General features: G+C 32.8%; 3 protein-coding genes and 1 non-coding gene across 6 annotated transcripts; 2 read left to right on the forward strand and 2 right to left on the reverse strand.

The window, feature by feature from the left end:
• The first annotated feature begins 1,203 nt into the window (after window positions 1-1,203).
• LOC102664074 (uncharacterized) lies at window positions 1,204-7,842 on the forward strand. 2 transcript variants are annotated; one of them, XM_006581097.4, is made up of 4 exons: window positions 1,204-1,562; window positions 1,975-2,068; window positions 3,806-3,946; window positions 4,382-7,842. In XM_006581097.4, the coding sequence occupies exon 4, from the start codon at window positions 4,498-4,500 to the stop codon at window positions 7,504-7,506; it is 3,009 nt and encodes a 1,002-aa protein (XP_006581160.1). In that variant the 5' UTR covers window positions 1,204-1,562; window positions 1,975-2,068; window positions 3,806-3,946; window positions 4,382-4,497; the 3' UTR covers window positions 7,507-7,842. The 2 variants fall into 2 exon arrangements, with proteins under 2 accessions (XP_006581160.1, XP_006581159.1); XM_006581096.4 differs by lacking the exon at window positions 3,806-3,946.
• Window positions 7,843-10,852: 3,010 nt separating this feature from the next.
• On the reverse strand, window positions 10,853-11,182 carry LOC100814019 (uncharacterized). Its single transcript, XM_003527565.4, has one exon. The coding sequence runs from the start codon at window positions 11,180-11,182 to the stop codon at window positions 10,853-10,855; it is 330 nt and encodes a 109-aa protein (XP_003527613.1).
• Window positions 11,183-16,379: 5,197 nt separating this feature from the next.
• On the forward strand, window positions 16,380-16,463 carry TRNAL-CAA (transfer RNA leucine (anticodon CAA)). The gene has a single exon. It is a non-coding gene; the product is annotated as a tRNA-Leu (tRNA).
• Window positions 16,464-17,650: 1,187 nt separating this feature from the next.
• LOC100795186 (pathogenesis-related thaumatin-like protein 3.5) lies at window positions 17,651-23,742 on the reverse strand. Of its 2 annotated transcripts, none has more exons than XM_014777208.3 (3): window positions 23,236-23,693; window positions 22,436-23,141; window positions 17,651-19,298 (listed from the first exon to the last, which is right to left on the reverse strand). In XM_014777208.3, exons 1-3 carry the CDS (start codon window positions 23,291-23,293, stop codon window positions 19,253-19,255), a joined length of 810 nt encoding a protein of 269 aa, XP_014632694.1. In that variant the 5' UTR covers window positions 23,294-23,693; the 3' UTR covers window positions 17,651-19,252. The 2 variants fall into 2 exon arrangements, with proteins under 2 accessions (XP_014632694.1, XP_006581161.1); XM_006581098.4 differs by lacking the exon at window positions 17,651-19,298 and adding an exon at window positions 20,139-20,873 and having other exon boundaries at window positions 23,236-23,742.
• Window positions 23,743-26,298: the final 2,556 nt, after the last annotated feature.

Below are 26,298 nucleotides of genomic sequence, written 5' to 3' on the forward strand. Positions count from 1 at the left end.
TTCTCAATTTGTTCACTCCCGTGAGATGTTTTCATAATACACAAGTTACACTATTCTCTCGTAGGGGGTTTGGAACAGTTAGAATTTGTATATCATAACTGTGTTTTCTGAATAAAATAGGGTTGTCTGAAAAATAATCATCATATCTTTGGACATTAACGGAAATTTGATAATTTTTTTCTTTTTGAAAAAAAAGATGTTTTTAGAATGTACGGTGTAGATTTTTTTTTTTCCAACAGATTTCTTCTCCTTCAAATACGTTATCTCCGATTATTTTAACAACTTTAAATCTCTTTCACATTCCTACGCCCTTTTCTGCAATTATGTAAAAGTTGGTTTACTTGTTGTATTTATACGAAATTATCTCAAAATCACTTTTTAACAAATTTAATTAAATAAAAACTTATTTTGATTATAATCAATTATAACAACCAACAATGATATATATAATTAATTAATAAAAACAAGCCATTACTCTTACAAATTATTCTAGTTCATCTGAACTTCAGCAAACAAAAAATCTAGTTCATCTGAAAGAAACATTAATTCATAGTTCAAACACATCCTTATTGGTCTGCATTGCTTGTTTCATTGTTGATTTTAATTTTTCCCATAAGATTAAAACATAAAAAGGATCTATAATTATATGCAGATAAGGTATGAGTTTAAGCCTAACTAGGGGAGGTAAATTGGTAAAGCTCGATCTATTTTGGTTCACCTTGTCACTAGTCTGACAAAAATAGGGCAAGATAAGCTGGTTTGCCTTTTAATGGTGATTTGAAAATCTTGATTTGTGTCACTTAGGGATGAGTTGGAAGACCAACTCATCAGAAATGAAAAAAAAATATATTTTTTAATATCTTGTTCATAAAATTAATTAGAATGAACAAATTTAACCAGAAAACATAAAATATATTATTATAAATTTGATTTTAATATAAGTTTTTCTGTATTAGAAGAATTGAATTTATAAAATAATAACAAATATGTATGTTAATCTTTAAATAGCACTATAAACTTAAAAAAAATATAAAGTAAAAACTCAAAAGCTAAATATTTAATAATATTTACATTTTATGTGTGGCGAATCAATCCTCTGTCCCATTGTCCTGTTGGGGAGCAAGTGGGTGGAGTCAGGAAGTCTGGCCCCAGCATTTTTAGCCCGGCCTGCCGGGCCAAGGCCCACATTAGCCCTAAGGCTAACTGAAATCTGGAGACGGGTCGGGTAGAAGGGGTGTGGGTCGGATAGTGAAGTCTGAAGGCAGAAAGGGATTGAAATTGAAGAGTGTTGTGTTGGGGGGTGGCCCCAGTAACTCGGAACAGACTCTGGCGTCGCACGTGTTGATGCCCAACCTACGAACTAAATTCAATCCATCAGCAAAGAAATCAATATGCCAAATACACAAAGAAAAACGTTTCCTCTTCTCTTCCCATTCTCAATTGCGCTTTCAACAACACAACAACGCTCGCTGGCACCACCTCCAAAACCGTAACACACACAACATTCTATACTCCTTTCAAGCTTATTAGCCGCAGCTAGGGTTTCCTTCTCACTCTCCCAGGTTCTCATTCTCTTCCCTCTCAATTCCTTTCCTTCCCTTTCTCCTTTTTCGTATAATGTGTCCGCGTTTTAATTGTCATACGCTGCGTATTCAGTTTTGATTCTTATGTTTTCTATTTTAATACAACTCACTTTGGGCGAGGAAGCCATGGGTTATTTGTTTTTTTGTTTTTTTTAGGGTTTTTCTATATCTTATGTCAACCTTCCGTTTTTAGGGTTTTGGTTATTGTGCCCTTTTTTTAATTAAACAATTATTAGCTACTGTTGTTGAAAATTAAGGATATCTATTCGGTTATTTACTTTCTGGGTTCGGACTGGATTTTTTTTAATCATTAATTTCTGCGTTGTTTATTTAATTTTACTTGCATTTTGTGTGCGGAATTCTGATTTTATTTCTGAATTGGGCGTTTCAGGGATTGAGTAACATCTGTTCATTGATCGTGATTGGAAGGTTACAATTCGGTTTATTTGATGGTTGCAACTTCGTACCAGCCGTTGAAGTGACTGGTAATCTTATTTAGATTTTTCTTTTTTTCTTTTTTAATGCCCAACTTAGGACTTAACATTTCCAATTCTATGCCTTTATCTATCCCCAGTTTGTTAAGTAATAGCTGTTAGGCTTGCTTGGTCTGTAAAAAAGTTTGCAGAGACGAAGTGAAGTTTTTTATTCTGAAAAATTGATTACAGTGTACTTCATGTTCTGTGATTTACTATTGTGGTAAATCTTTAAATTGATGTTGTGTATTAACTAAGGAAGTGATAAGTGTGACTATGAATCATAATGTTTTTTAAAGCATTGGCTTTGTTTGTGAATTCTACTCTAGGCTAACAACAGTTATAAACTGTGAAACTTGCTTTCAATTTTTTTTTCGTGTGTATTCCAGTTTGTGGCTGTCAAGTCTGTCCTTAAGAAGAAAAATGATGCCGATATTTTTTTTTGAAAAAAATTAAAAATTATAATAATTAGCGTAATCGTATATGAAGTGAGTCCGTTACGTGAGGTTCATTAATAAGTTAATTAAAATTACGAGTTTGCTGTTTGGCCACTGGTCAGCTGTAATTTTGATTGTCTTTATCAATATATGAATGCATTCTTTCCTATATTTCTACTAATGGCCATTTTCTGTTTGTAATTTATTATTTGAATTAGCAGCGACAACACTCTTACATGTCCTTTGCAAAACAGGTTTGGAAGTCATCCAATTCCAAACTGCTATGTATCATGTAGTCATTAAATATTGTAGTAACAAAATTACACTAGTCAATTTATCATAGAACGTGGTTTTCTTTTGAAGTAATTTGCTATATTGTTGGTGGCAACCTATTGCTTTAACTTAGTTGTTGACACCGAGAATCTGCCTGCACATGTATATGTTAATTAATAAATAAAAACAGAATTGAAGTCTCTTTATCCAGGACAAAGAAAGATATTAATTCTGGTGTAGTCATGTGATTGTTGAAAAGGCTTGGATTTTTGTGGTGTTCTATGCATGATAGAACCATAGAGGAAGGCAGTTGAAAAGTTGTGTGTTTGACCTAAACACCAGAACCTTCTTTTTCATTTTAATTTTGTATCTCTGAAGTCTGAATCTTGATCCCTCTAAAGTTGGCACTTACTCGACATAGTTTTCTATTATTCTGAGCTAAGTGTCAAAAAATATTATCTGTTGGCCATAATAATGGATTTCATTTTTTTAATCCAGATCAATCATAAAGAGGTCATTATTCTCCAATCTTTGTTTTTTAGTAGGAATAAAAAAATTAGGGTCAGTGGTGGCTGCCCATCTTAGGGCATGTTTGGATTGGTGGTAGAGGATGGAATGGAGAGGGATGGAGTGGAAGGGGAAGTTGTTCTATTGTTTGCTTTATAAAAATTGGAATGAAATATAATGGAAAATGATGGATCATGATCCATTTCATTCCATTGTTTAACCCTAATTTTGTTCCCCCCAAATCTGGGGTGTACTTGAAGGAACAAAGTTTTTATATTGTAAAATAACTATTTTATATTTGTAAATTTTTTCCTAATCATTAGTTTTTCAAAGATAATCTATTTAAAAATAAGGATAATATAGGAATTACAAATTTATAACTCATTCTGTTCCATCCTTTTTCAAACATAGAATGAAATTTTTGTTTTGTTCCATTATAAAATATCCAAACAAAGGAACTGCATTTTTATTCCATTCCATTATATTCCATTTCATTCTGTTCTCTACCTGACTACCACCAATCCAAACATAGCATCAGGGTCCAGGCTGGGAAGTGGGCAGGCCTCTAAGCTCAATAAGTGCTTCCGGAGGTATTTACAAATAACACACCAATAGTGGACCCTAGCATGATTCGAAACCTTGCCAGCTAAGTTAGCACTGTTTCAGCGCACAGGTTGTGCCAACCAATGGCTATTATTATTCTTCAATTTTGAATTTTCATGTTTTCTTGATTTTGTGTTACTTGTTCCTATGATATTCAATTGGAGATTTTAAATGATGGTCTTTTATAAACACATCAGTTATTATTATTATTCTATGTTCTGCAAAACTGTTGTTTCGTTTATTTATGGTAATGGTGTTCTTAAATTGTCAAATCCACTATCAATAGTGGGTCAGATACAAAATTAGACTTTAAGACTGAAAAAGTCAGGTGCATTTATTATTTTTTATAATAATTTACCAGATTGTTGGCTGTAAACTTGGGGCTTGATTTGTGTGTGGTCTGTTTCTTGTTAGGAATTTATAAGTTCCTCTAATTACCTTTATGTGTGGAAATATCTGAATACTGTCCCTAACATGAATATTTTCTTTGTCATTGATTTTTCAGTGCATGTCCGTGAACTGTTTTTTTCAGAAATTCTATTGAAATTCTTAATGGGAAGAACAGTTTTGGCACGCCAAAAGGATGGTCTTGATGCTCTGAGAAAGATTATGTAAAGCGTTATGACTCTTGAAGATTTCTTTACCTTGACCGAGATGAAAGATGGGCTCACAGCACCTTCTCGGGTGCAGGAGCTGGTCTCTGTGATGCAAAAGGAGAAAGATAGTGAGGTTAAAAATGCTGCTGATGCGACAAGGCAGTGGGCTTCTGTTGCTAGCACTATTGCTGCTACAGAGAATAAAGATTGCCTTGATCTTTTTATTCAATTAGATGGACTTTGCTTCATTAATAGATGGTTAAAGGATGCCCAAAATTTTGGGGTTGATGCAAATGACAGCTTCGTTGAAGAATCAATCACTGCAATGTTACGTGCAGTTGAAAAGCTGCATATAGACAGTGAGAAGTCAATGTCTTCAGGAATTCGCATCACTGTAAGTAATCTTCTTGACCATCATAGTGCTAGGGTTCAGGATAGAGCAAGAACATTGTTTGACAGCTGGAAGGGAGTTGGAAATGGTGATACTGAATCTCATGAAGTGGAGCTTGCTAAGGTTGACAATGCAAGTGACAAGATTGTCAGGGAGGAAAGGCAGCCATCTGCTTTGAATGAAGATGGCAATGATAATGATCCTGCATCAGGACTAATTGGATGTGAGAAATCTCTATTGAGAAGCTCGGATGATTTACTGGTACATAGTTCTGATAATGTGCCCCAGTTATCTGCCAGTGTGGAATGTATTGACATCAAAGAGGGATCAGCAAACCATGTTGCTGGTGTTCCTTCTTCTGCTCAAGAAGTTGCTCCCACTCATGAAGGATTGCCTATATGCACTACGGGTGAGACCACTTCGGCTGGAACCTGTAACTTTTCTGTTTCAAATCAAAGCAGTTTTGAAGGACAGTCAGATGTGGTACAGTTAAGTGACTTGGCTAAAATGGAAAAGCAGGAGCAAAACGTTAATGACGCTCCAGAAAAATTTGGAGCACCAGAGATCTGTTCTGTGTCCTCTAATAAGCCAGAGCCCGAGCCTGAGCCTGTTTCCATGGTTGCTTGTGAAGCCAAAGCACCAGAGTCTGTGAAAGAACCAGCTTTAGAGCAAAATGTTGAACACAGTGAGGATGATGTTTGTCATAAATTAACTACTTCTGCTAGTATGAGGACACCTGCATCTGACAGGAGTGGGGAAGATGATACAACTAGCATTATACAAGTTTTTAAAGCTGCAGAAAATGATAATGATTGTTGTTCTAATGCCTTGCAGGGCACATCAGTCAGTGACAGTAACTTGGGAAAGACTGAAGTGTTAGACATGTCTGTCTCTGGAACAGAATATGTCACAGCATCAAAGGAAGATAAGGGCCACGAAGAAGATACATCAATTGGTTCTGATTGTAGTAAACCTGGAATAGATTTCAGAAGCTCTAACATAATTGACAAGAGAGGTTCTGACAATGAACTTGACTGTGCCATTGTGGATGCTTTGGAATTTGCTCGACAAGTTGCTCAGGAAGTTAATAGAGAAGTCAGTAGTTCTTCAGAAAAAATCTCAGAAGACAGAATCAGGCAACCGGGCAGTCCAAATTCTGTAAGAAAAGAGGACCAGCTCACTCCTGTCCCTCCCAAGGAGGTTTCCTCCCGACAAAGCCATGCTACTGAGGCATATTCAATGGAGAGGCATGCAAGTATTTTAGACAACAATGAGGCTGAGCCAAAATGCAGACCTGATATGGTGTCCTTAGAGGTGACTGAAACAGCTCAAGATTCAGCAGGTAATTCAGAGAAACGACTCTGCGGCTTTGATCTCAACGAAGTTGGTGCTGATGATATGGATGTTTCTGTAAATGCTACGTCTACCCCAATACCAGTTGTCTCTGCTTCAAGGCCTGTGCCAACTCCTGGGTTGCCTGTGGCCCCTTTGCAGTTTGAGGGAACACTTGGATGGAAAGGGTCAGCTGCCACCAGTGCCTTTCGACCTGCATCGCCTCGTAAAAATTGTGATAATGACAGGAATCTTTCTGTTGATATGAACTTTGATGCTTCCAAGCAGAGGCAGGATTGGCTTGATTTTGATCTAAATGTGACCGAGGGTGAAGAAGGCAATGTAAAACCTACTGCTGAATCTTCAGGCAGGGCTTCTGGGCAATCGTCAGTTGAGTTTAGTCCTAAAAAATCAAGCAGGCTTGAATTTGATTTGAACAGTACTGGTGATGATGGTGACACCCAACCTTCAGATCACAGAATGGAGGGACAACTCTTTCTTGGAAGAAATGGATATTGGAGCCAATCCCCTGCATCGTCGTCATCATCAATGCAGCCATCTGTTAGAAACATTGATTTGAATGATAGGCCATGCCTTCAAACTGATTTGGTAGACCAGGGGCCCAGTAAGTCTGCTCATCTTATCAATGCATTTGGTTCTAAATCATCAGATGCTCCTGTTATCTCTCTTCTGGGCGCCAAGGTAGAAGTTGGTAAAAATGAATGTGTTCCTCAAATGTCGTCTTTGCAGAATGGCAAGGCTATTGAACCTGCGATAGATCTTAGAATGTCAAGAGCAGGTAGCGTTTTAGGGATGACCCCCACAGTACCCTTCAATCATTCACCTGTTTTTGGGTATAATGGAGTGGCATCAGCATCAGTGGCACCCGCAATGTCTTTTTCATCAGCCATGTACGGATCAGGTGGCACAATTCCATACATGGTGGACTCAAGAGGAGCTCCAGTTGTCCCTCAAGTGGGTGGATCTTCATCAACTGTCCTTTCATCTTACTCTCAGCCACCAATCTTTATGAACATGACTGGTACACAACTTGGTCTGAATGGATTTGGACCTTCACGTCCTAACTTGGACCTGAACTCTGGCTTCATGATTGAGGGTGGGAATAGAGACACATTAGCTGCAAGGCAATTTTTCTTTCCTGGTCAGGGCAGGGCTGTGGAGGAGCAAGTAAGATCCATGCCACAACCCTCAAGTTCAGGGGTTAGTGGGAAACGAAAGGAACCAGACAGTGGTTTGGAACCCTACCCATTTATCTACAAACATCCGCAACCTCCTGGAAGTAGCTTCTAATTTATGATTTCACCTCTCTTCTGAACTGTTCATAAACACACACCTTTCCAATTAATGCTTTATTACCCGAAATGATCATCAACAGTAGTCAGTGCTCTGGCATCCTTTAGTAACAGAAGATCTCGAACTCAATAAATGCTGGGGGAAGATGGATGTAATATGATTCAAACGATTGATTGTTAAAGGGGGCAGGAATTGGATTTTCTTATTGTTCTTTTTCTTTTCTTTCGTTGTTTATCCTTTCTTGTAGCTTCACAGAAAGGCATTACAAGCACAGAAAGTCTTGGTGCGTCTAGCTGTAATTTCTCTTTCATATGTCAAAGAAATTTATAGGCATAGTATCATGTCTCATTGTCTCGGTGGCGCTTTAGTATGTTGCCATTATTTGGCTACTTTTCATTATTAAATTAATAACCTGTTATAAAGAGAAAGGAAGAGTCACCGCCTAAGAAAGGCCTCTGTTCAACTTTTTTTCTGCTTACACTTGCACATTCTCAACATGCATGATGTGAGTCGTCTTTTACTGATCAACTCGGCTTTTTAATTATGGTTTCACCTCAATGACATTTTTGTTACAGATTGATTAGCTTCCTCTGTTTGAACTGAATCTATTCAACCCTCGGTCCTTGTTCATTAATACCACAATCAGATCATTGTAATATGTTAGTGCGTTTTACAGTATTCTCAACCTTGGTGATGGCGACTGTTGATGGTGTCAGTTAATTTTCCGCCATTTTCAGGCAATGTCAGGCTAGCCTTACATTTTCAGTAATGGCATGTATCGCCCAATTTAAATAAGCAAAAGCATCAATGTCAGTGAATTTGATCAGTTAATTTTTTGTTGTCGAATTAAAAAAAAACTAGCTCCATACCCGCACATTTAAAGAACGAGTTCAATATTTACCTATAGTTTGCGTTTTAATCTACTGTCCTTTTCATGTGGCTGACTTGTGATTAGTGAGTTATCTACTGATGTTTAACGTCAGTGACTCAGTGGCCTTTGGTGATATCAGTATGGGTTTCAGACTCAACAATATACTTAACATTTGTATATTCAATTTAGTGCCACCAACACCAAGGTTTGGAAACAGGGTGATTGAATAGCTTTGGTTTAGTCAACGTCACCGGCCTTGGAGAAAAAGGCGAATGAAAGTCGCTTTTAGCAAAAGTGCATTAGGGACACGTTTTTAAACATTATGGAAATGTTTGATTTGTAGTTAAAATTATTGTGTCGTGTTTTAATATAATTCAACAAAAAATGAAAATAAATAAGATCTTTTGTAAAAATATTTTTGCCTCAAACATACTTCTTTATCTGATTTTTAAACATAAACTATACTTGGGAATAGGGGTGAAAATAGGTCAGCCGGCTTACAAGAGCCTACGATGAATTGATTTATTTAATTAAAAGGTTAGGCTCAGACTTTTTTAAAAGTCTATTAAATTAAATAGACCAGGCTTAGATTTATTAAAAAGTCTTATAAATCTGATAGACCGGCATATATATATATATTATTTTTTGGATACAATTAATTTTTTTTTGAAACTATCATACTTTGATATTACATATTACTGTTCCATAACTTTTATTCCTATAATCAATGACTTTAATTACAATTGACTTTAATTACAATTTAGGTGTGAGTCATCTGTCTTTTTATATTCCTCATTATTTTTATTGAGTTTTTTTTTTAACTTTCCTATTACGTTCCTACTCCATAGAATATTAAATATTTATTGTGAAGAAGACTTTTAAAAAGACTATCAGGCCAGACCAAACTTTTAAAAAGATCAGGCCTCAAAGATTCATCGTAGGCTAGGCTCAGGCCTTTCAAAACCTGGTCTGGCCTATTCCCATCCCTACTTCAAAAGTGAATCACTTGTTTCACCTTTATATCCCCTTATTAATCTCTTTAATTAAATCACAATACGTTATTACAAATAAAATTATTAGGTAGTGAACAAAACTACTTTGTGATTACCTACGACATTTACTTTTAATAATGTAGGAATTTGTTAGTGAGACAAAAAAAAAGGAGAATATTTTCGGTTCTTATATCTGTTGCATTGAGTTTAGACAAAAGTCTTAAGCAAACATGTTAGACTCTTCTTATAAGTAACTTAACCAATTCCTTGGGGAAAAAACTTGCATGATTCTATGAAAAAAATAATTTTTATTTTCTTGTTGGAGGAGTTATTCTTCTTATTCACACGATGAAAAATATAGTTCTATTTTTGTTACCGTAAAAAAATTGATGAACCGACTAAAATTGATTCAGTTGACTAGTTTCATGTTGAGTGTGTTTGGAGAGAATTTATAAAATTAATTTCACAAAATTAATTTTGATTAAAATCAATTGATGCTTAGATGTTTTTAATTTGAAAATAAGTTAAAAGTGAAATTCAATATAAATTATTTTATCTAACGTAAAAGTTATTTCGATTCAAAATTTATTTTTCAACTTGAGACTTTACATCTAAATATATATTTAAATTTATGTTAATTAGTATTTTAACAAAATTTTAAATGATATTATGTGAATTCAAATATGCATTGGATGATAATAAAAAAATTGTATGGCCCGGTCTAATTAATTCAATCGCAGAATATTTGGTTTGAATTATATTTTTATTGAAACCGTAGTCATTTAGAGTCCTTTACATTGATTTATGAAAATGAAAATAATCGAGCAGCAAACTGGGACAATAAAGAGGCCATGTCAGTGATTCTGGCTTGACAGCTAGCGGACACAGTGGACTTTGTAGTCCATACTCCATACTCACTGAAAAAGAAATCATCCCAATACTCGGCATGGTGCTATTGCTATACGGACCAATTCAATTCCACCTTCACCTTGCAAATTCCATAATGATTAATTGTATTATTCTTATCAACTACAGGCAGTGTCAACCAGTCCACCAAACCCTGCAGTGACCCAGATGCCAATGCCTCCTCATTTTCTTATGACTTATGAATATATCATATTATCTTTTCCTGTTTCTAAATGTTAATTAATACATTTTCTGGGAGTAACGCAGCGAAGCCAAAGCCTAGAATTTGGACCCAGAAGTTATCCAAAGGAACACAATTTACTCTCAAACAAAAATATCATTAATTATTCCAACAAATTTCCCGCATCCATTGATTACAAGGAATAAGCATAAGGATATACAAATTATTCTGTAAAAAAAAAAAAAAAAAAGGATATACAAATTACAAAAACCAGTCCGAATTTTAGAACCAAAACACACACTTACAAATAGGGAGAACAAGAGGTTAAGAAAATAAATGAAAACTATCTTATTTATTTATTACTATATACTATTATGAAGAAGGGTGTTATTATTACAAAGGGGCTAAGGGAAGGTGGCTGGGAAGTCTGACACGGACCTGAGAGGCTGGGGATCGCGGCGCGACGCCGTGCCAACAGATACCTCCCTTGCACACATCCTCTTGGCTGTCAGCGTGGTCTCTGTGAAAGGCACACGTGGCCTTACGCGAGACGTCCCACGTGAGCGTTGCCACGAGGAAGAGAATGACCGCGGCGGTGGACACAATAACAACATAACCGCCGCTAAACCTTCTCCCCGAAGCAAAGCCATAGGCCTCAAAACACGCCATGAGACCCACGAAGATGGTGCTGAAGTTCCTCGCCACCGCATCAGATATCGCCATAAACACAACCTTTCTCTTTAATGCGAATGTTGAAACCTCGCTTTTTAATTGCCAAAACAGGGTGGGTCCCTCTCTCTCTCTCTCTCTCTATATATATGCTGCTGTCCAGTGCCACACTTACGTGTCCTTCACCCGCCGATTCTTGGAACACCAATCATATCGTTCCACGTGTCTTTCTTGCTACGTGGCTTCTTCTCAATTGCCTTCCTTGCCTATCCTGTAACCCACTTGGGATTTTTTTGGTCATGTATTTATTTATTTTCTTCCCATTCTAGGATTAAAAAAAAAACGACGGTGGGCCATGCTATTAGCGTGGGCAATGAGTGACGTTTCACTACTTGGACATTGACTATAACCATACCCCTAACCCAATACTGCCAGGAAATATCCACATTCTACTATCCTTTCCTCTATACACTATACTATCTATACCTACTCAGTTTAATTCTTACAACTTACATCTCGATTTAACTCAATTTCACCAAAAACAAAAATGGGAGCTGTTTCCCACTTTAATTTGACCCTATCACTATTTGATATAATTTCATTTTTTCATTAACTTAATCTCTATTTATTTAATTGTGTGGTGTATTGGTCAATTTGTTAACAAAAATGTCAACATAAAACTCTATTGTATTACTATGTCAGCACATTGATGTTGATGTGTCACACTAGTATTTTTATTAAACATTGGATGTTAAGTTAATGAATAGATTGAGAGAGATAAATTTTAAAAAAAAGAAACTAAATTTACGAAATGGCAATATTAAAAAGACTACAAATGTAATTCTTTGAACAAACTGCCATACAAGACTTCTTCATGAGCTACTCTCCAATTGCACCAATAAGAATCTTGCGCACACGTCAGAGGGAGGCATATATGCAAAGATTATGATGTTTAAAGCGATATTTTATGTGATAAATGTGTGTACTTGTTGAAGGTTGCTATGAGGTATTTATAAAGTCAAGTAATATGTTAGGTAATTTTTTGCCATCACAGCATATCTATTCAGGAAATCAAGATTACACCAATTATCCCTCACACATAATGTTGATGATTGTGTGAATATAATATTTTTTATCGATAAATATTAATTATTAGTGTTATTCATTTTTATTAGCGAAGGAATATCTTTTTTTTTTTCTTCTCCTTTAATCACCAATCAATCTTATAGTATAATTGTATGATTTCAGAGATTGATTATCAAGTCAGTATTATTTTAAGGATTAACATTAATAGAAGCTAGTGAATAAATTACATGTTCGACATAAAGAGTTAGACTGATTAGGTGAGTAAGCTATTCGATTTTATTATACTTCCAAAACAGGAATTTAGACTTCTATTTTTTAGAATGAATTATCAAGTCCGCTCAATTATTATTGATTGATAATTTTCTTTAGAACTTAAAGGGAACTATGTGCCCATTGCGTCCACATATTTATTTGTAGAATCTACTAACTTAAGCATAATGTGGAGTGATGAAGAATCATTGCACACAAAATGTTAGGCATCATTAGGCGCTGCTTCATGTCATAATCATGATGAGTTGGGTGAATATTGCTTTGCTTGTGTGGTTCGGGACCATTAAACAAGTAGTATTGCATAATTTGTGTTAGGAACTTGAGATTACGATGCTTGAACTTGATGAAATATAATAAGCATAGATAAAAATAGGGAGGAATTGGAGGGCATTTCGTTATCGCTTGCTCCTTTTGGCGTTGCACCTGGATCGGCTTTCCCGCTTTCCCGATCTTTAACGTCTTGAGAATCACAAGAAGCCTTAGCCTCGTCAAAGTTTTGGACACTTCCTTTTTATCTCTAACAAGTTTTCGGGACTTTTTTTATTTATTTATATTGGGATTCATAGTTCAAGGCATTCTTCCCGGTGTTAAAGGCTTTTTTTTTTTTATCGAGAATCAAGTGCACGCACCTACATCTATCCATGAATCTGACCAATGACTAATGACCAAAGACAAAAAAAAGGACCAATGACTCGTTGAAAAACCTATTACCACTTGTGGTCCAAACTGATCATCGCCACACCCATTACCCAGTTTTCTATTCGTGAAAAACATAAAAAGTTTAGTACATTGGACTCCTACCACACTCCAGCCAGGTAAATTATAACCAAAATCCTTCAGAGTGTTAACTTTCTTAAACCAAATTTATAACTTAAGACACATAAAATTCAGCGTGACACATAACTTGACGGTAATTAGAATTGCTTCTTTTTCTTCTTCGGCTAAATTTTATGTGTTTGAAAGAGAAATAGTTATATAACATCGCTTCAAGGCATACAAAGATAAATAGATTTTATGAGTTTGAAAGAGAATGAATATAAATCTTAGTATACATATAAAGGGTTCTGTTAAATTATTAGTTGCTTCATTCTAGGATAGGATATGTTGTTTAAACATCGTGTAATGGTGATGTATAATATTGATATGGTTAAATTATTTATTTATTTTTTATAGTTTCACAATTTTTATTTTTTAGTTTCTATATCTTGAAAGTGAATTTTTTAGACATTGTAATTTACATTTTAATTCTCTTAGTGGTTTAAAAGTGGTTTTTTAGTGTATTTTAATTCTCTTTTAGTTTCCATAGTTTGAAAGTGATATTTTTAGTCTCTATAATTTATTTTTTAATTACCTTTTAGTTCTTACTAAAAAATTATAAAAATAATTAGTTATAAATTATCAACTATTTTTTTATTACAAATTATCTTACAATAAATTAGTTTCGAATTACTTGTCAATATTTTTTTAGTTAATTATAGTTGATAATATTACTCGTATTTTGATGGTAAGAACTAAAAGAGAATTAAAATATAAAGTGTGAAAATTAAAAAAATCACTTTCAAATTATATGGACTAAAAAATAATTAAAATATAAATTATAAAAACTAAAAAATCACTTTCAAACTACAAGTACTAAAAGAGAATTAAAATATAAATTATAAGAACTAAAAAATCATTTTAAAATTATAAAAATTAAAAAATATAAATAATAAAATTATAAGAATTAAAAGAGTAATTAATTTTTTTTTAAGTACCACGACTAGGAGTACGGAACTCCTCAAGCCCAACAAGGAGACGGATACAAAGCAGCAACACGGGAGAGAACGAATGAATTCAATTGTCAAACTTACTTTATTTATTTATTTTTATCTTGTAATTCTGTAATTTTGTTATGTATATATTTTATTTTAAGTTTTTATGTTTTTTTTTCAGTTGTTCTTCCTTTGATACTTGATAGAAATAAAACCACGATGTTAATTTTTGTTTTATTTTATTATATAGTACATAATCGAATATTTTTAATTGGTTAACTTTATATATTATTGTTTTTTATTTGTATAAATAGGTGATATTTGGTTGGTCCTTTTTTAACTTTGTAGGAAAGAACTATAGTTGTAGAAAACAAATTGTAGGAAAAACAAAAAGTTGTACAATAAAAATTAATAGAAAATTATTGTTGTCATTTTGTAGATTTGTAGAAAAAAAATAGTTATATTTAAAAATTTAATAGGAAAAAGTATAGTTGTAGAAAAAAAATTAATATTAGTGTTCCTGATTTTTTATAGTGCTAATTTTTCTTATATTTTTTTAGTTGATATTTTTGTAGGAAAGACTTTGATGTCTTTTTGTAGTTCTTAGGGGAAAAAATTGATATACTAAATTTTTTAGGTTGTAGATAAAAAAAATAGCTTGTAGATAAAAATTTATTGTTTAGGTTGTACATAAAAAATAATTAGGATTTAAACAGGAGAAGTCTTTTAGGGTAACACCTCCTAGGTAAAACAAACTAAGATGGCGTCAATCATATAAGATTACGTCACCTATTCAATTTTATTTTAAAAAAAATACTTTAAAGAGGATAAATCATTTAGGATGGTGTTCTTAAAGAAACATTTTTTTTACTGACAACACAAGTGTCCTACGTGACAAAAATCAGCCAACTTGATAAAAAAACTATATTAGTAAATTAGCCCATCCACGAACATAGACCAACCCAACCATAAAGCCACTCCCGAGATTGACACCAAAACTACACAAGACTGATCACACCTCCATCACAGCTAACCGCAACTTCACCAAAGGAAGGGCATTGCCATTGCACAAATTGGTCATTTGGTTTAAGCAAGCTCGCACTCTTCCAGGTTGTTTCCCCTTTATTTCACCAAAAATAAAAAGTAGTAACTAGTTCCTATACCGTATCAAGTGAGAGAAAATAAATTTGGAAGAATGAATTCATTCAATTTAGTTTTAGTACATACACTCAAATCAATAAATATATGTAGAGCAACTAACTAACAGAAAACATAAACGCTAGCTAATTTACCAACTACTTTTTTATAAGCTTGATATATTTTGTTGATAAAATGAAGTTACTCGAAAAATGGAAAATGACCTCTAGCACACAAATTAGTCAATTTACTGTCATCATAATATCCTTTGGATATTTGCCTTAGCATTTACTAGTATGTATTATGTCTCTGTTTCAGTGATTAGCAACATAATTGGTGCTTTTACAACTGGGAAATGGCGAAGAGAGTCCAACTATTTAAGGGTTATTATGAGTATGGGTTAAAGTAGCTTATTAACTAGTCAAAATAGTTTATAAGTTATTAAAATACCTTACGAGCATGTGTATACTTTTAATAATATCTCAATCGATATTTGAAGATTATCTTCTTAAAAATCTAGAGATATCAAAATAAGTACGTTCTTAATAATCCCCCCCCCCCCCCCCCCCCATAATATAACCAAAATCAAACCTAGATGAACATGTTTGAGATATTCATTTATTTGTTAATTGTATGAATCTTGTCGATAAAAAATAGTTGAGGCTGAAAAGTGGTGATATATATAAATATAATAATTTATTTATTTATTTTTTTGTTATTTTACATATATTTTTAAAAGAGTTAAATCTTAAATTAAGACCGTCACGTGGAAAACTGAATTTTAAAAAATAAACTACAAGCTTTTTGTTTGTTTTAGTAGTGAGGAGGGTCAAAGGTCCAACAAAAAATTCACAAATCCCACAAAATGAGATTAACCTCGTCGAATCTTTGCATCTTGTTCTTCATGCTTTGTATCCGTTTTTTTAAAAAAAGAAAAGTTAAAAAGATAATTGGGGGAGGGAGAGAATAAATTATATTTAAAGTATAATTGAAATTGTTCACAAGAAGTCAGGATGGCCGAGTGGTCTAAGGCGCCAGACTCAAGTTCTGGTCCTCGTGAGAGGGCGTGGGTTCAAATCCCACTTCTGACAAAACTTAACTTTTGCAATTTCGATGTATTATTTTCAAACATTTATCGGGCCAGAAATCTCCTCAGGCCCAAATCGCCTAGGACTTTTTGAATTGTTAATGGGATGGGCATTGCTTTGCGCACCAGGAAAGCTGCTTGTGCACCCAGCGCTTTTTCATTTTTCCAAAATTATCCCTGACAAATTTACGGATCCATAATCCGTAGGAATTTTTTAAATTTTATAAAAAAATGTGATTTACGAATTAATTTAAAATTAATGACCCATGTAAGATTCAAACTTGTGACTTTCATGAACTAATAGGTCAATTATGTTGTAAAATAATTAATGTCACTATATTTATTAGTTAAATCTTAATTATATTAAAATAAGCATTTATTATTTATTCTCTGTAGACTAAAATACTAATTTATGTACATGAATATTGCCCCCACAACCAAAAATTCCTGAATCTGTCGTTGCTGGACAATAAAGTCTTTTGAAATTGAATTCTTCTTGTTAGTTTTGTTTTTGGAGTATTCTTATTAGTAACCCCCTCATACTTTTTTATATAAGAAATAAACGAGAGCATTTTATTAACTTTAATTATAAGAAACATAATTATGTATTATTATAAAAATGTTATTATAGCAGGAAAAAATGTTATTATAAAAATAACCGCTTCTTTCCCTTTCCTTTGTTGATATCAGTATTAGTATATGTTGGATGTTTATGTTTGTGACTATTGTCTTGTAGTGACTATTATGAACGTGAAGAGATGATTTCTGATTACTCACGACTTTGTTTCATTAGTTTTACAAAATAGTATTAAAATCGTCTAATTAGTGTGATTTCGTGAAGAAACATACCATCCAGATTCACATTAGAACACAAAACTAGTCATTTCTGCTGCGACAAGGATTTATTAAAAGGTGAGCAGCAGGTCGGAAGACCCAATTCTCACCCATCATTGCCCTCTTTAATTTAGTGGCATGTGTGCCAAGCTTGATTATTCAATATTTGCTGCAACAACATTAGATAATGTAATTTTCGTTTATTTATTTTGGACTAAAACCCTGCTCAACAAAAAAATGTGAAAATCATTCACAAGGCGGCTTGGGACTTTTTTTTATGTCAAATTGTTGTACCTTCAAAGAGAAAAAAATTCATGCTCATGGGACCAGCCAATTTAATATCTTGAGCTGATTTTTTTATTCCAATTATTTAATTGTTCACAACATATAATAAATAATCAAATATGGAAAGATATACATAAATTAGGATTCCACGGGGATCACTTGCAAAGAAGGAAAACAAGACAAGCAAAGTAGGTTGCAATTTGCATTTTCTTTTGTTGGGGTGCCATGACATTGCCACCCTCCTTACCTACCATTTATTCAGGCCCGTGTTGAACTGAATCAAAAGAAACAGAATTTGGCCTGGCTCAATTATACTATATAAGGTATTATTATGGGACTCCATCCATCTTTTAGCCTTAAAAATAAGATATAAATTCAATAAATAGGTCTTGTCTAAAGCCTAAACTCTTGAAGTTGAATGCATAATATATGTTGGGATAAGTAGTGGCACGAAAATGACTACGCGACCACGCCGATGACGAAAGCTACCAAGGAAATAGGGTATGTCCATCACCAAGGTATTGTCTCAAAGGAATTTAAGTTGAGCATTGACGCGTTAATGCATAAAAAAATCATGATAGTATAATCCAAGAGCAGAAGCAAAGCAACAATTTCAGCAACAATGTTTGACTTTAAAGTTTGAGCTTTCTACTTCTTGTTTTTTAAGAATGTGCGTTCAGGGGTGGTTTGAGAAGTGCCCCCCAACAATATGAGAATATAGGATATTAGGATGCATCATTTTAGTAAGAAAACTCATAAATGGACATTTATATATTCCCTGCTAGTAGATGATATGTGAACTTCAACGATTCATAAATCAATAAAGCATGCCAAAAGTCAACACTCGCCGCAACACAAATCCATTTAGTTTAATGACGAGTTAAAGACTTTATTAGAGTAGCATATTCGGTGCCTTTGTTTAAGTTTTTTTTTTTATAAAAAAAACACACACTTATTTTTTAATAAAATTAACAATTTTATGTTTTTCTTGATGTGTTTTGTTTTAAAAAAAAAAGTATTTTTTGTTTATTTTGATAAAAAAAAATCCTATCTGCTTATCAAATAAGTGTTTTTGTAAAAATAAATATTTATTTTAAAATTATTTGTTTCACGTTTAAACAAACTAGCTTATTGTTATTAAGTTTAAGTTCAAGTTATATATATATTTTTTGGTCTTGCTAACATGTGTCCTTGGGGAATTGATTAAGAAACTAAAATAAAAAAAATATTTATTTTAAAAATCATAAAAAAATTCATAAATAACACAAATTTACACATCCCAATAAAAATCTTTATATTTTTAATTCCTTAACCTATGTTTAAACCTCAAAGACACTTGTTAGCATTTATCATTTTTTATAATGGCCACAAATGAGAATCAAATTTAGATTCTCATGTATTTATTCCAACCTTCATCATCACTAAAATGAGACTAGTGGTTAATTGAAAACAAAATTATATATAATAATTGAAAACAAAATTATAAATGTACCAAAAAAAGAAAAAAACTATAATGGAAAACTAACTAAAATGTCAAGAGACTAAAGATACATTTGTATGCACCTGGATCAGATCATTATTCAATCTTCATTTATCTGGTCTTTCTTCGTCCAAGATCTGAATCCGATCTTCATACTATTAAGACTAATCCGAGCATCCACAAGACATACGAAGTTATGGAGAATATTTCGATACGACAGCTTGACCCATAAATATCCAACTGGTACAATCACAATGGCACACTGAAATTCTTAGAAGATAAGCTAGACATTTTAGTTCACTTAAGTGTTTTGAATTATGTCGTCTTTACTATGAGGAAACGTTTTTTAATTGAAACAAAATTTAAACTAAAAATGACAAGATGTTGCTTGATTTGAGAAAATGTTTTATGTTTTTACCTTTTATTATTAATAAATATATGAAGTATCTTACTTTCACTATTTATCATTTAAATATTATTTAAAAATTATACTTTATTTTTGTATATTCTGCAGGCGGGCAGAAACAACATGAATAAAGATGCTGTAATTTAGTAAGCAAAAAATAAAAGATGCAGCAAATTAACTACAATAATAAAGGATAATATAAATTTTTTAACGCTTACTATATGTCTTTATTGTGAACCCAATCGGAGGTTTTCTTCATTGCCCTTGGATGGTCGGTGTAAATTATCAACAATAAATAAATAAAAATTCGTAGTCCCTAAAACCTATAACGTAGAAATATAAAATGGAGGATAAGATGTAGAAGAAGCACCAACCACAAGGCGCTGAAAGGATGATCCAAAAATTCGATCATAGAATCAAATTACCTTTCAGATTTCAGATTAATAAACGCTTGGTTCTAAACGATTGCTAGATTACACCGCTTAATGCCAAATAAAACCGTGGATAGAAGCACACCACATTTTTGTAATTTACCATCACCCAGACGCATTCCAGACACAGGACCTTATGTTATGTTGTCCTTCATATTATTTTTGTTTGTACTCCTTTACAGTTTATATAAAATGCCATATTTTTCCATAGGGAAAGAGAGCGAAAAAGTGATTATCAGTGTAAGAGAAAAAAATGCAAAGTGATTTATTGAAGATAGAAGGCAGTAAAATAAGTACTCCTCAATAAGAATCCATTTGTCCTTGTGGTCATTATGTTGTCTATTATTCCGAACAAATAAATGAATCCCATCGCCCATAACACAAAGAATTCTATACTATACCTATTCAACTAAGCAAGAAAGTTACTCTCCTGCTGGAAAGAAATCATTTAATTTCCCCACCACCTTTCCTCCATATAGTATGTTGTTTATTAATTTTGGGGGATGTTCACTCTTCACCATTGAGCCACAATAGCCATAGCTTTTAACATGGGATTGTGCTTTTGGGGGTTCCAGGACAAAAACAGAACACTTGTGTTGCATTGTAAGGTGGTGGAGTTCCATCGATGGATGATGTATTTAAAATGACACGCATGCCTACGTAGTAAAGTAGATTAGACAAGTGGCGGATAGGGTCCCACCATGTTTGTAGGCACAAAAACATAGTTCATGGGCATAGTTTGTTTTAAGAACAAATTAACAGAGGTGGCACAAGAGCCAAACAGCGATGGTGATACTGACAAAGCCCGCAATGGTTTGAGATTCCCGCACGTGGGTACTACCTGCGGACCATAATTCACTTGGATCCATGCTACCTATATACACAATTGTGCCGTTGTTAATTTGTGGCGACCCAGAAGAAGATGAAGCCGAGCCACTACTATCTGATTTAGGGTTTTGCCCCTGCCATGATTTCTGACTGCAGATCCACAACGACCATAAGAAATGAGAAAAATAATACATTAATACTAGTATGTGATTGGACACTATTTCCAACCAGAAGATATTATAAAATGAAAATAAGAAACGAATTCTGGACGTATCAACATGTGATTCCAACATTGCTAAGCACTAGTTTATGAATGAACTAGATACTAGAGCTGCCCTCATTTTGCGAGTTTTGCCCAAAGATGAGTGAACCTCTCATGTGCAGTAAATAATATTATTCAACTTATTGAGACTCGATGGCAGAAAAAACTATTATAATAGTTATCTTAGCCACTTTCCTTAGCCTTTCGTCAAAATATGGTCCCCTCCCCTGCCTCAGCGACCCCATGTGGAATTCTCAAGTAGGATGTGCCGTACAACACTATAGACTCTTTTAATTAATCATTTTACTACGATTAAGAAATTTAATTAATTGAAGTAATATTATTATATTTGTCATTGATTTATATTATTTTAAAATTATATAAAGATTACGACAAATATTTTAAAAAATCTCATAAAAGATACAAGAGCTAAATAGTTAAATTCGATAGATTGTGTTCTGGACTTCTGGTGAAATATTAAGCACACCTTTGACTCTAGACAAATGAACTAAAATTTCAACAAAACGTTAATTTTGGATGGACAACAATAATGGGCCACAAATTTTTAGAATCAAATTTCTTTTTTCTTTTGATTTAGAGTTTCCTGCGTTAAATGAAGAATGTGTGCTCAAACTTTCTATTCACTCTCAATTATTTGAGTTAGAATTAATTGGCTACCCGTTGGTTTTATCCTCGCATTAAAAAAATATTCAAGCAAGACCTACCGTGTGAATGAAGATGTTTTAAAACAAAAAGAAAGTACATATATAATGAAATTATTATAAGAAAACGTCAAAGTCGTATACAAACAAAACGACGCGATAAATAAATATTTTTTTTATTAAAATTTAAATAAATTAACAATTTAGTTTATTGCAATTATATCTTACTTGCAAGTTGCAACTTAATTAGCTTTTAAATACATTTGTGTGTATGAATAAATCTTTAATATATAAAACTGTATTGTTTTAATTTTAGCCTCTTAAAGATTAACTTTTGTTTGACAGTAAAGATTAACTTAATACAGTACAATTTTATAATTTTATAATTTTATGTGTATGTATTAAAAGTATAAATTAAGTATTAACTATAATAACTAATATAATAAGTAAGATTAAGTTTGTATATTTTAATCTTACTTATTCATATTTATTATTATAGTTAATACTGTATTTATTTGTGATTCTACTGTTAAGTAAAAAAGGCTTCTCATTTTAGTTAGTAGTACTGTTCTTGTCTTTACAACTACACAAAACGCCGTTATTCCGTCGCTATCGAAGTGAAAAGTTGTTGTAACTTGTAACGTAAAATGAAAAAAACAAATCATAGCAGAAAATGCGTGAATCTCAGTTCTCAGTTCTCAGTTCCCAGTTCCCACCGCACCCTACCCAACGTTCATATTTTGCTACAAAGACAAAACTACCCTTTTAAAGTGAAAAGTAAAAATTACCTGGGATTACTGTTAGGAGAAGGACAAAAAGTGATGGTGTAAGCCGCAGCAGAAGCGCACGTAAACGTGCTGGTCTTGTCATCGTACGCGTAGCTGTAGGCGCGTGGGCAAGCGTTCTTGAAAATCTGCGAGTAAGGCGAAGGCTTGCAAGTGTTGGGTGACCCATACGCGCCGCTGCAGCAATACTGCGGTGACCCGAACGCCTCACACGCGCTCTTACACGCCACGCTCTGTTTCCCATCCTCGCTCGTAACCCTAAGCTCCGAAGGACACGCGCCGTTCAGGTCCCCAGCACACCCCGTGCTCGTGCAGTTATCGCCGGAGCCACCCTGGGGAGCCACCAGCATCGCCACGTTGTAACCGTCCACGAGGCTCACGTCGAAGAAATCCAGGCCTCCGGCGCCGTCGAGGGTGAACTCGGCCAAGGTCGCCGGCGGCGTGGCGCCGCTGCCGGCGCATTCGAGCTTGCCGGAGCCGCAATCGCCGGTAATGCAGGAGAATTTTCCGGCGGAGTCTTGGGTGCAGAGAGTGCGGCCCCAGAAACGGCCGCCCCAAGAGGTTGGAGCGGTTACGGTTTTGGACTCAGCGGTTTGAAGAACGAAACCGGTTGTTGGAAGCGTCGCGATTCCTGCGTTTGAGAGAATGCCTGGCCACACTGTGTAGTCGCATTTGTTAACCAGTGTGAACGTTGTTGTTGCTAATACACCTGCACCAAAATTAATTAATTAATTACTAACGATTCAAATTCGGCTTCTAGTTACTTGTGATTTTGATTATGAGTATAGTTAATAGTTAATTACCCGATGCTAATAGATGAAGTGTTAGTAAAAATGGAAATGCTAGTGTTAAGTGATCCATGTTAAGAGAATCGAATCGAGGATAAGTTGGTATATTGCAAAAAATAAAGAATGGAAAAGATAAAAGGATTATCGAAATCCTTCTATTGTGTTTAAGGACAAAGGATTTGTGAACTGAGGAGGGATGATGGGTATTTACTATTTATAGGGAAATAATTTTGCAAAAAAAAAGGAGGAATTATTATTAAAAGACAAAAAATTTACGAAAATGTGATATCATCCCCGCCAAAATACGAATGATTTTACCCAGCTTTTCGGTTCAGGGGACCCAAGATGGAAAGAAGCCAGTGCCAAGGCTCAAGGGAAAACAAAGGATAGCATTTCTTGGCACCATATATTCAGGGGAGGCAAATTTCCCAGCAGATGCTTTGGGGAAACATGAGATGAATTTGAACTGGGATTTCAAGTTATTTGAATTTTCCCCATATTTTCTTTTTCATTTGCTGGCGTGGCAGATGATGCAATCATCTACATGAATAAATAAAAGGCTTAATTTTACATTTATAATTTATAATTTAATTAGATTCCTCAATTATTAAAAATGTAACAATTATATACTTTTTTGTCATATTTGTTAATTTAATTAAGGAAAATCCATATTTTGACATCCTTTGTCAATAAAATCTATGTAAAATGTTATATTTTTCAAATTGGTTTTTGTAGCAACCTATGTAAAAAAATTGTCAGCTTAGCAAAATTGACTTAAAGGATATGAATATTGTGTTTTTAACAATTAAGAGACTTAATTTAATATTTTAATAGTTGAGAGATCCAAAATGAAATTTAAATTATAATTAATTTATCAAATATATAATTTAATTTTCTACCGAGAATATCTATAGTATAAGGAGTGAAAATTTTCACTTCTCTTTTTAAATTATAATTAATTCATCAAATACATAATTTAATTCTCTTTTTGAGTCGAATAATGTATAAAAAAAAATAGATATGTAGTAAAAAAAAGTGATATATTTTTAATCATCAAAATAATTTTTAACCATTAATTACTTTTCTGTAAGTGTTTATATAAAATTTTAGTGATTAAAAAAATAATCAAATACTAAAAGATATTAAATCTACGGTAAACAATGTTAAAAAATCGTTTTTTAAAAGATAAAAAAATCAAGCATTTGCCTACTTAACTTCAACTAAAATTGGGGTTAAATAATCACATTCTATGTGATTTAATAAAATTACATCCATTTTTTATATTTTTTATTTACAAAATTTTATGTAATTTTATTGGACCATTTAGGATGAGAATATTTAACCTTATTTTTATTCGGGGACAATTAAATAAAAAAGAAATCAAATATAATTTTTGCATAATAAAAAACAAGTAATTGATCCGACTAGTCAATGATTTAAGACTTTTAAATAAATAGTTAAGAGTTTTAATGTTACCTCTTGTATGTATAAAAAGAAAATCTGATTAAACAAGACAATTCAGAAAGTATATTCACATCTCTCAAAAGAAAGTAAGTAGTCACAAGTAAAAAAAAAATTCCTTACAAGCATATGCGTATATAAAAAAAAAAAGTAAAGATAGAATCACATTGGTTATTTTTATAATAGCTTATAGCATTTTATATTTTTTTCGCTTTTATTCTTAATATATATATATATATATTTATTTTTGTTGTTATTTTTTTTTTATATTTTTCAACTATTTTGTTGGTTAATTTTATTAAGTATTTATATTTTAATAAGTTAATTGTTCAACTTTTCGTTGTCAACTTTCAACTTCTAATTACCTATTAACTTTTCAAATAATTTTGTGTAATGAACATTCCATTTAATAATACAAATTTTTCGGGAAAAATAACAAACTTTAATTTAGAGGAAAAAGTTGTGAAAAAGGTATATAACTTCCTCAAAATTTACAATCCATTTGTTTTATTTTTTTTTCTCGTGAAAAATCATCTTTAAAAATTTAGTGTATCTATTACATTTTTTAAGAAGAAATATAAAGAATTTGAAGTATTTACATGGTATCACCCACACTAATGAGACAACTTAAAATAATTACCTGTCTTTCACTTAAATATATAATCAATTAATGAGTGTCACGTGATAATAAAGATAACTCTATAAAAAAATGACAATAAAGATTAAAAAAAACAATTTCAGATTTATGAAAGATAAAACAAAAAAAAAACGACGTCTTAATTCCCAAATAGGTGATCTTAATTATGAATAACACCCACTCAAAAGAAAATTATAAATAACATCCGATTATATCGTAAAGTTAAGTCGATCTTAATTTTGAAGGATAATGTTTTAAAAACTATTTCCATTCCCATTAAGTTCTGTGTACTTAACAAATAATATATTTTTAAATATAACTAAACATTGGTTATAGAAATGTTAAATTTATACTATATGTATAAAAGGATAAATAAGGAGGATAGTTATTTTTTTGTGGATGAGTAGAAAAAGGAGAATAGAAAAAAAAAAAGAGAGAGAGAGAGAATAAGATAACACCTCCCAAAATGACGTGAAATGGAAAGCAAATAATGTCTTTTTTTTTGTTTCAGTTTCTTAAAAAATTAAATATTTTTCTTTAACAGATTCTTTAAAAATCTTAAATAATTTGATGTTAAAATATAATGAAATAAAAAATAATTTTTAATTAATATAAAATATTTTTAATATAACTTATATATTTTTTCTATTCTCCTTTTTTACATATCCAAACAAGTAAAAAAAATAAAATCCCACCTATTTTTTTTCCTATTCATCCAAATAATACAACTTCTCTACTTTGTTCATCTCCTATTTCTATCAGATCTATTTATTTCCTACTATTTCATTTCTGATTTAAACAATTTGGGAGAAAGAAAGTCTGAAATATTGATGTAACCATCCACCTTGCAGAACAAGAAATTCTGAAACACAGACACAGGCAATGATCATTAATCCTTAAGTTGGAAGTTCACACACACATAGAGCCAATGGTCATTAAGATTTAAGAGACTCAATTTGGAAGTTGAGAGGAAGAAAGTC

This window comes from Glycine max, chromosome 6 (assembly GCF_000004515.6).
Source record: "Glycine max cultivar Williams 82 chromosome 6, Glycine_max_v4.0, whole genome shotgun sequence".
In the NCBI taxonomy this organism is placed as follows: Eukaryota; Viridiplantae; Streptophyta; class Magnoliopsida; order Fabales; family Fabaceae; genus Glycine; species Glycine max.

What these genes read in the sequence shown, in the direction of transcription:
- LOC102664074 (XM_006581097.4), top strand. Translation starts at nt 4,498, where the DNA reads ATGACTCTTGAAGATTTCTTTACCTTGACCGAGATGAAAGATGGGCTC.
- LOC100814019 (XM_003527565.4), bottom strand. Translation starts at nt 11,182, where the DNA reads ATGGCGATATCTGATGCGGTGGCGAGGAACTTCAGCACCATCTTCGTG.
- LOC100795186 (XM_006581098.4), bottom strand. Translation starts at nt 23,293, where the DNA reads ATGGATCACTTAACACTAGCATTTCCATTTTTACTAACACTTCATCTA. An exon ending in ACTTCATCTATTAGCATCGG is followed by an intron (nt 23,142 to 23,235) that starts GTAATTAACTAT and finishes ATTTTGGTGCAG; the next exon opens with GTGTATTAGCAACAACAACG. An exon ending in TCTCCTAACAGTAATCCCAG is followed by an intron (nt 20,874 to 22,435) that starts GTAATTTTTACT and finishes GTGGATCTGCAG; the next exon opens with TCAGAAATCATGGCAGGGGC.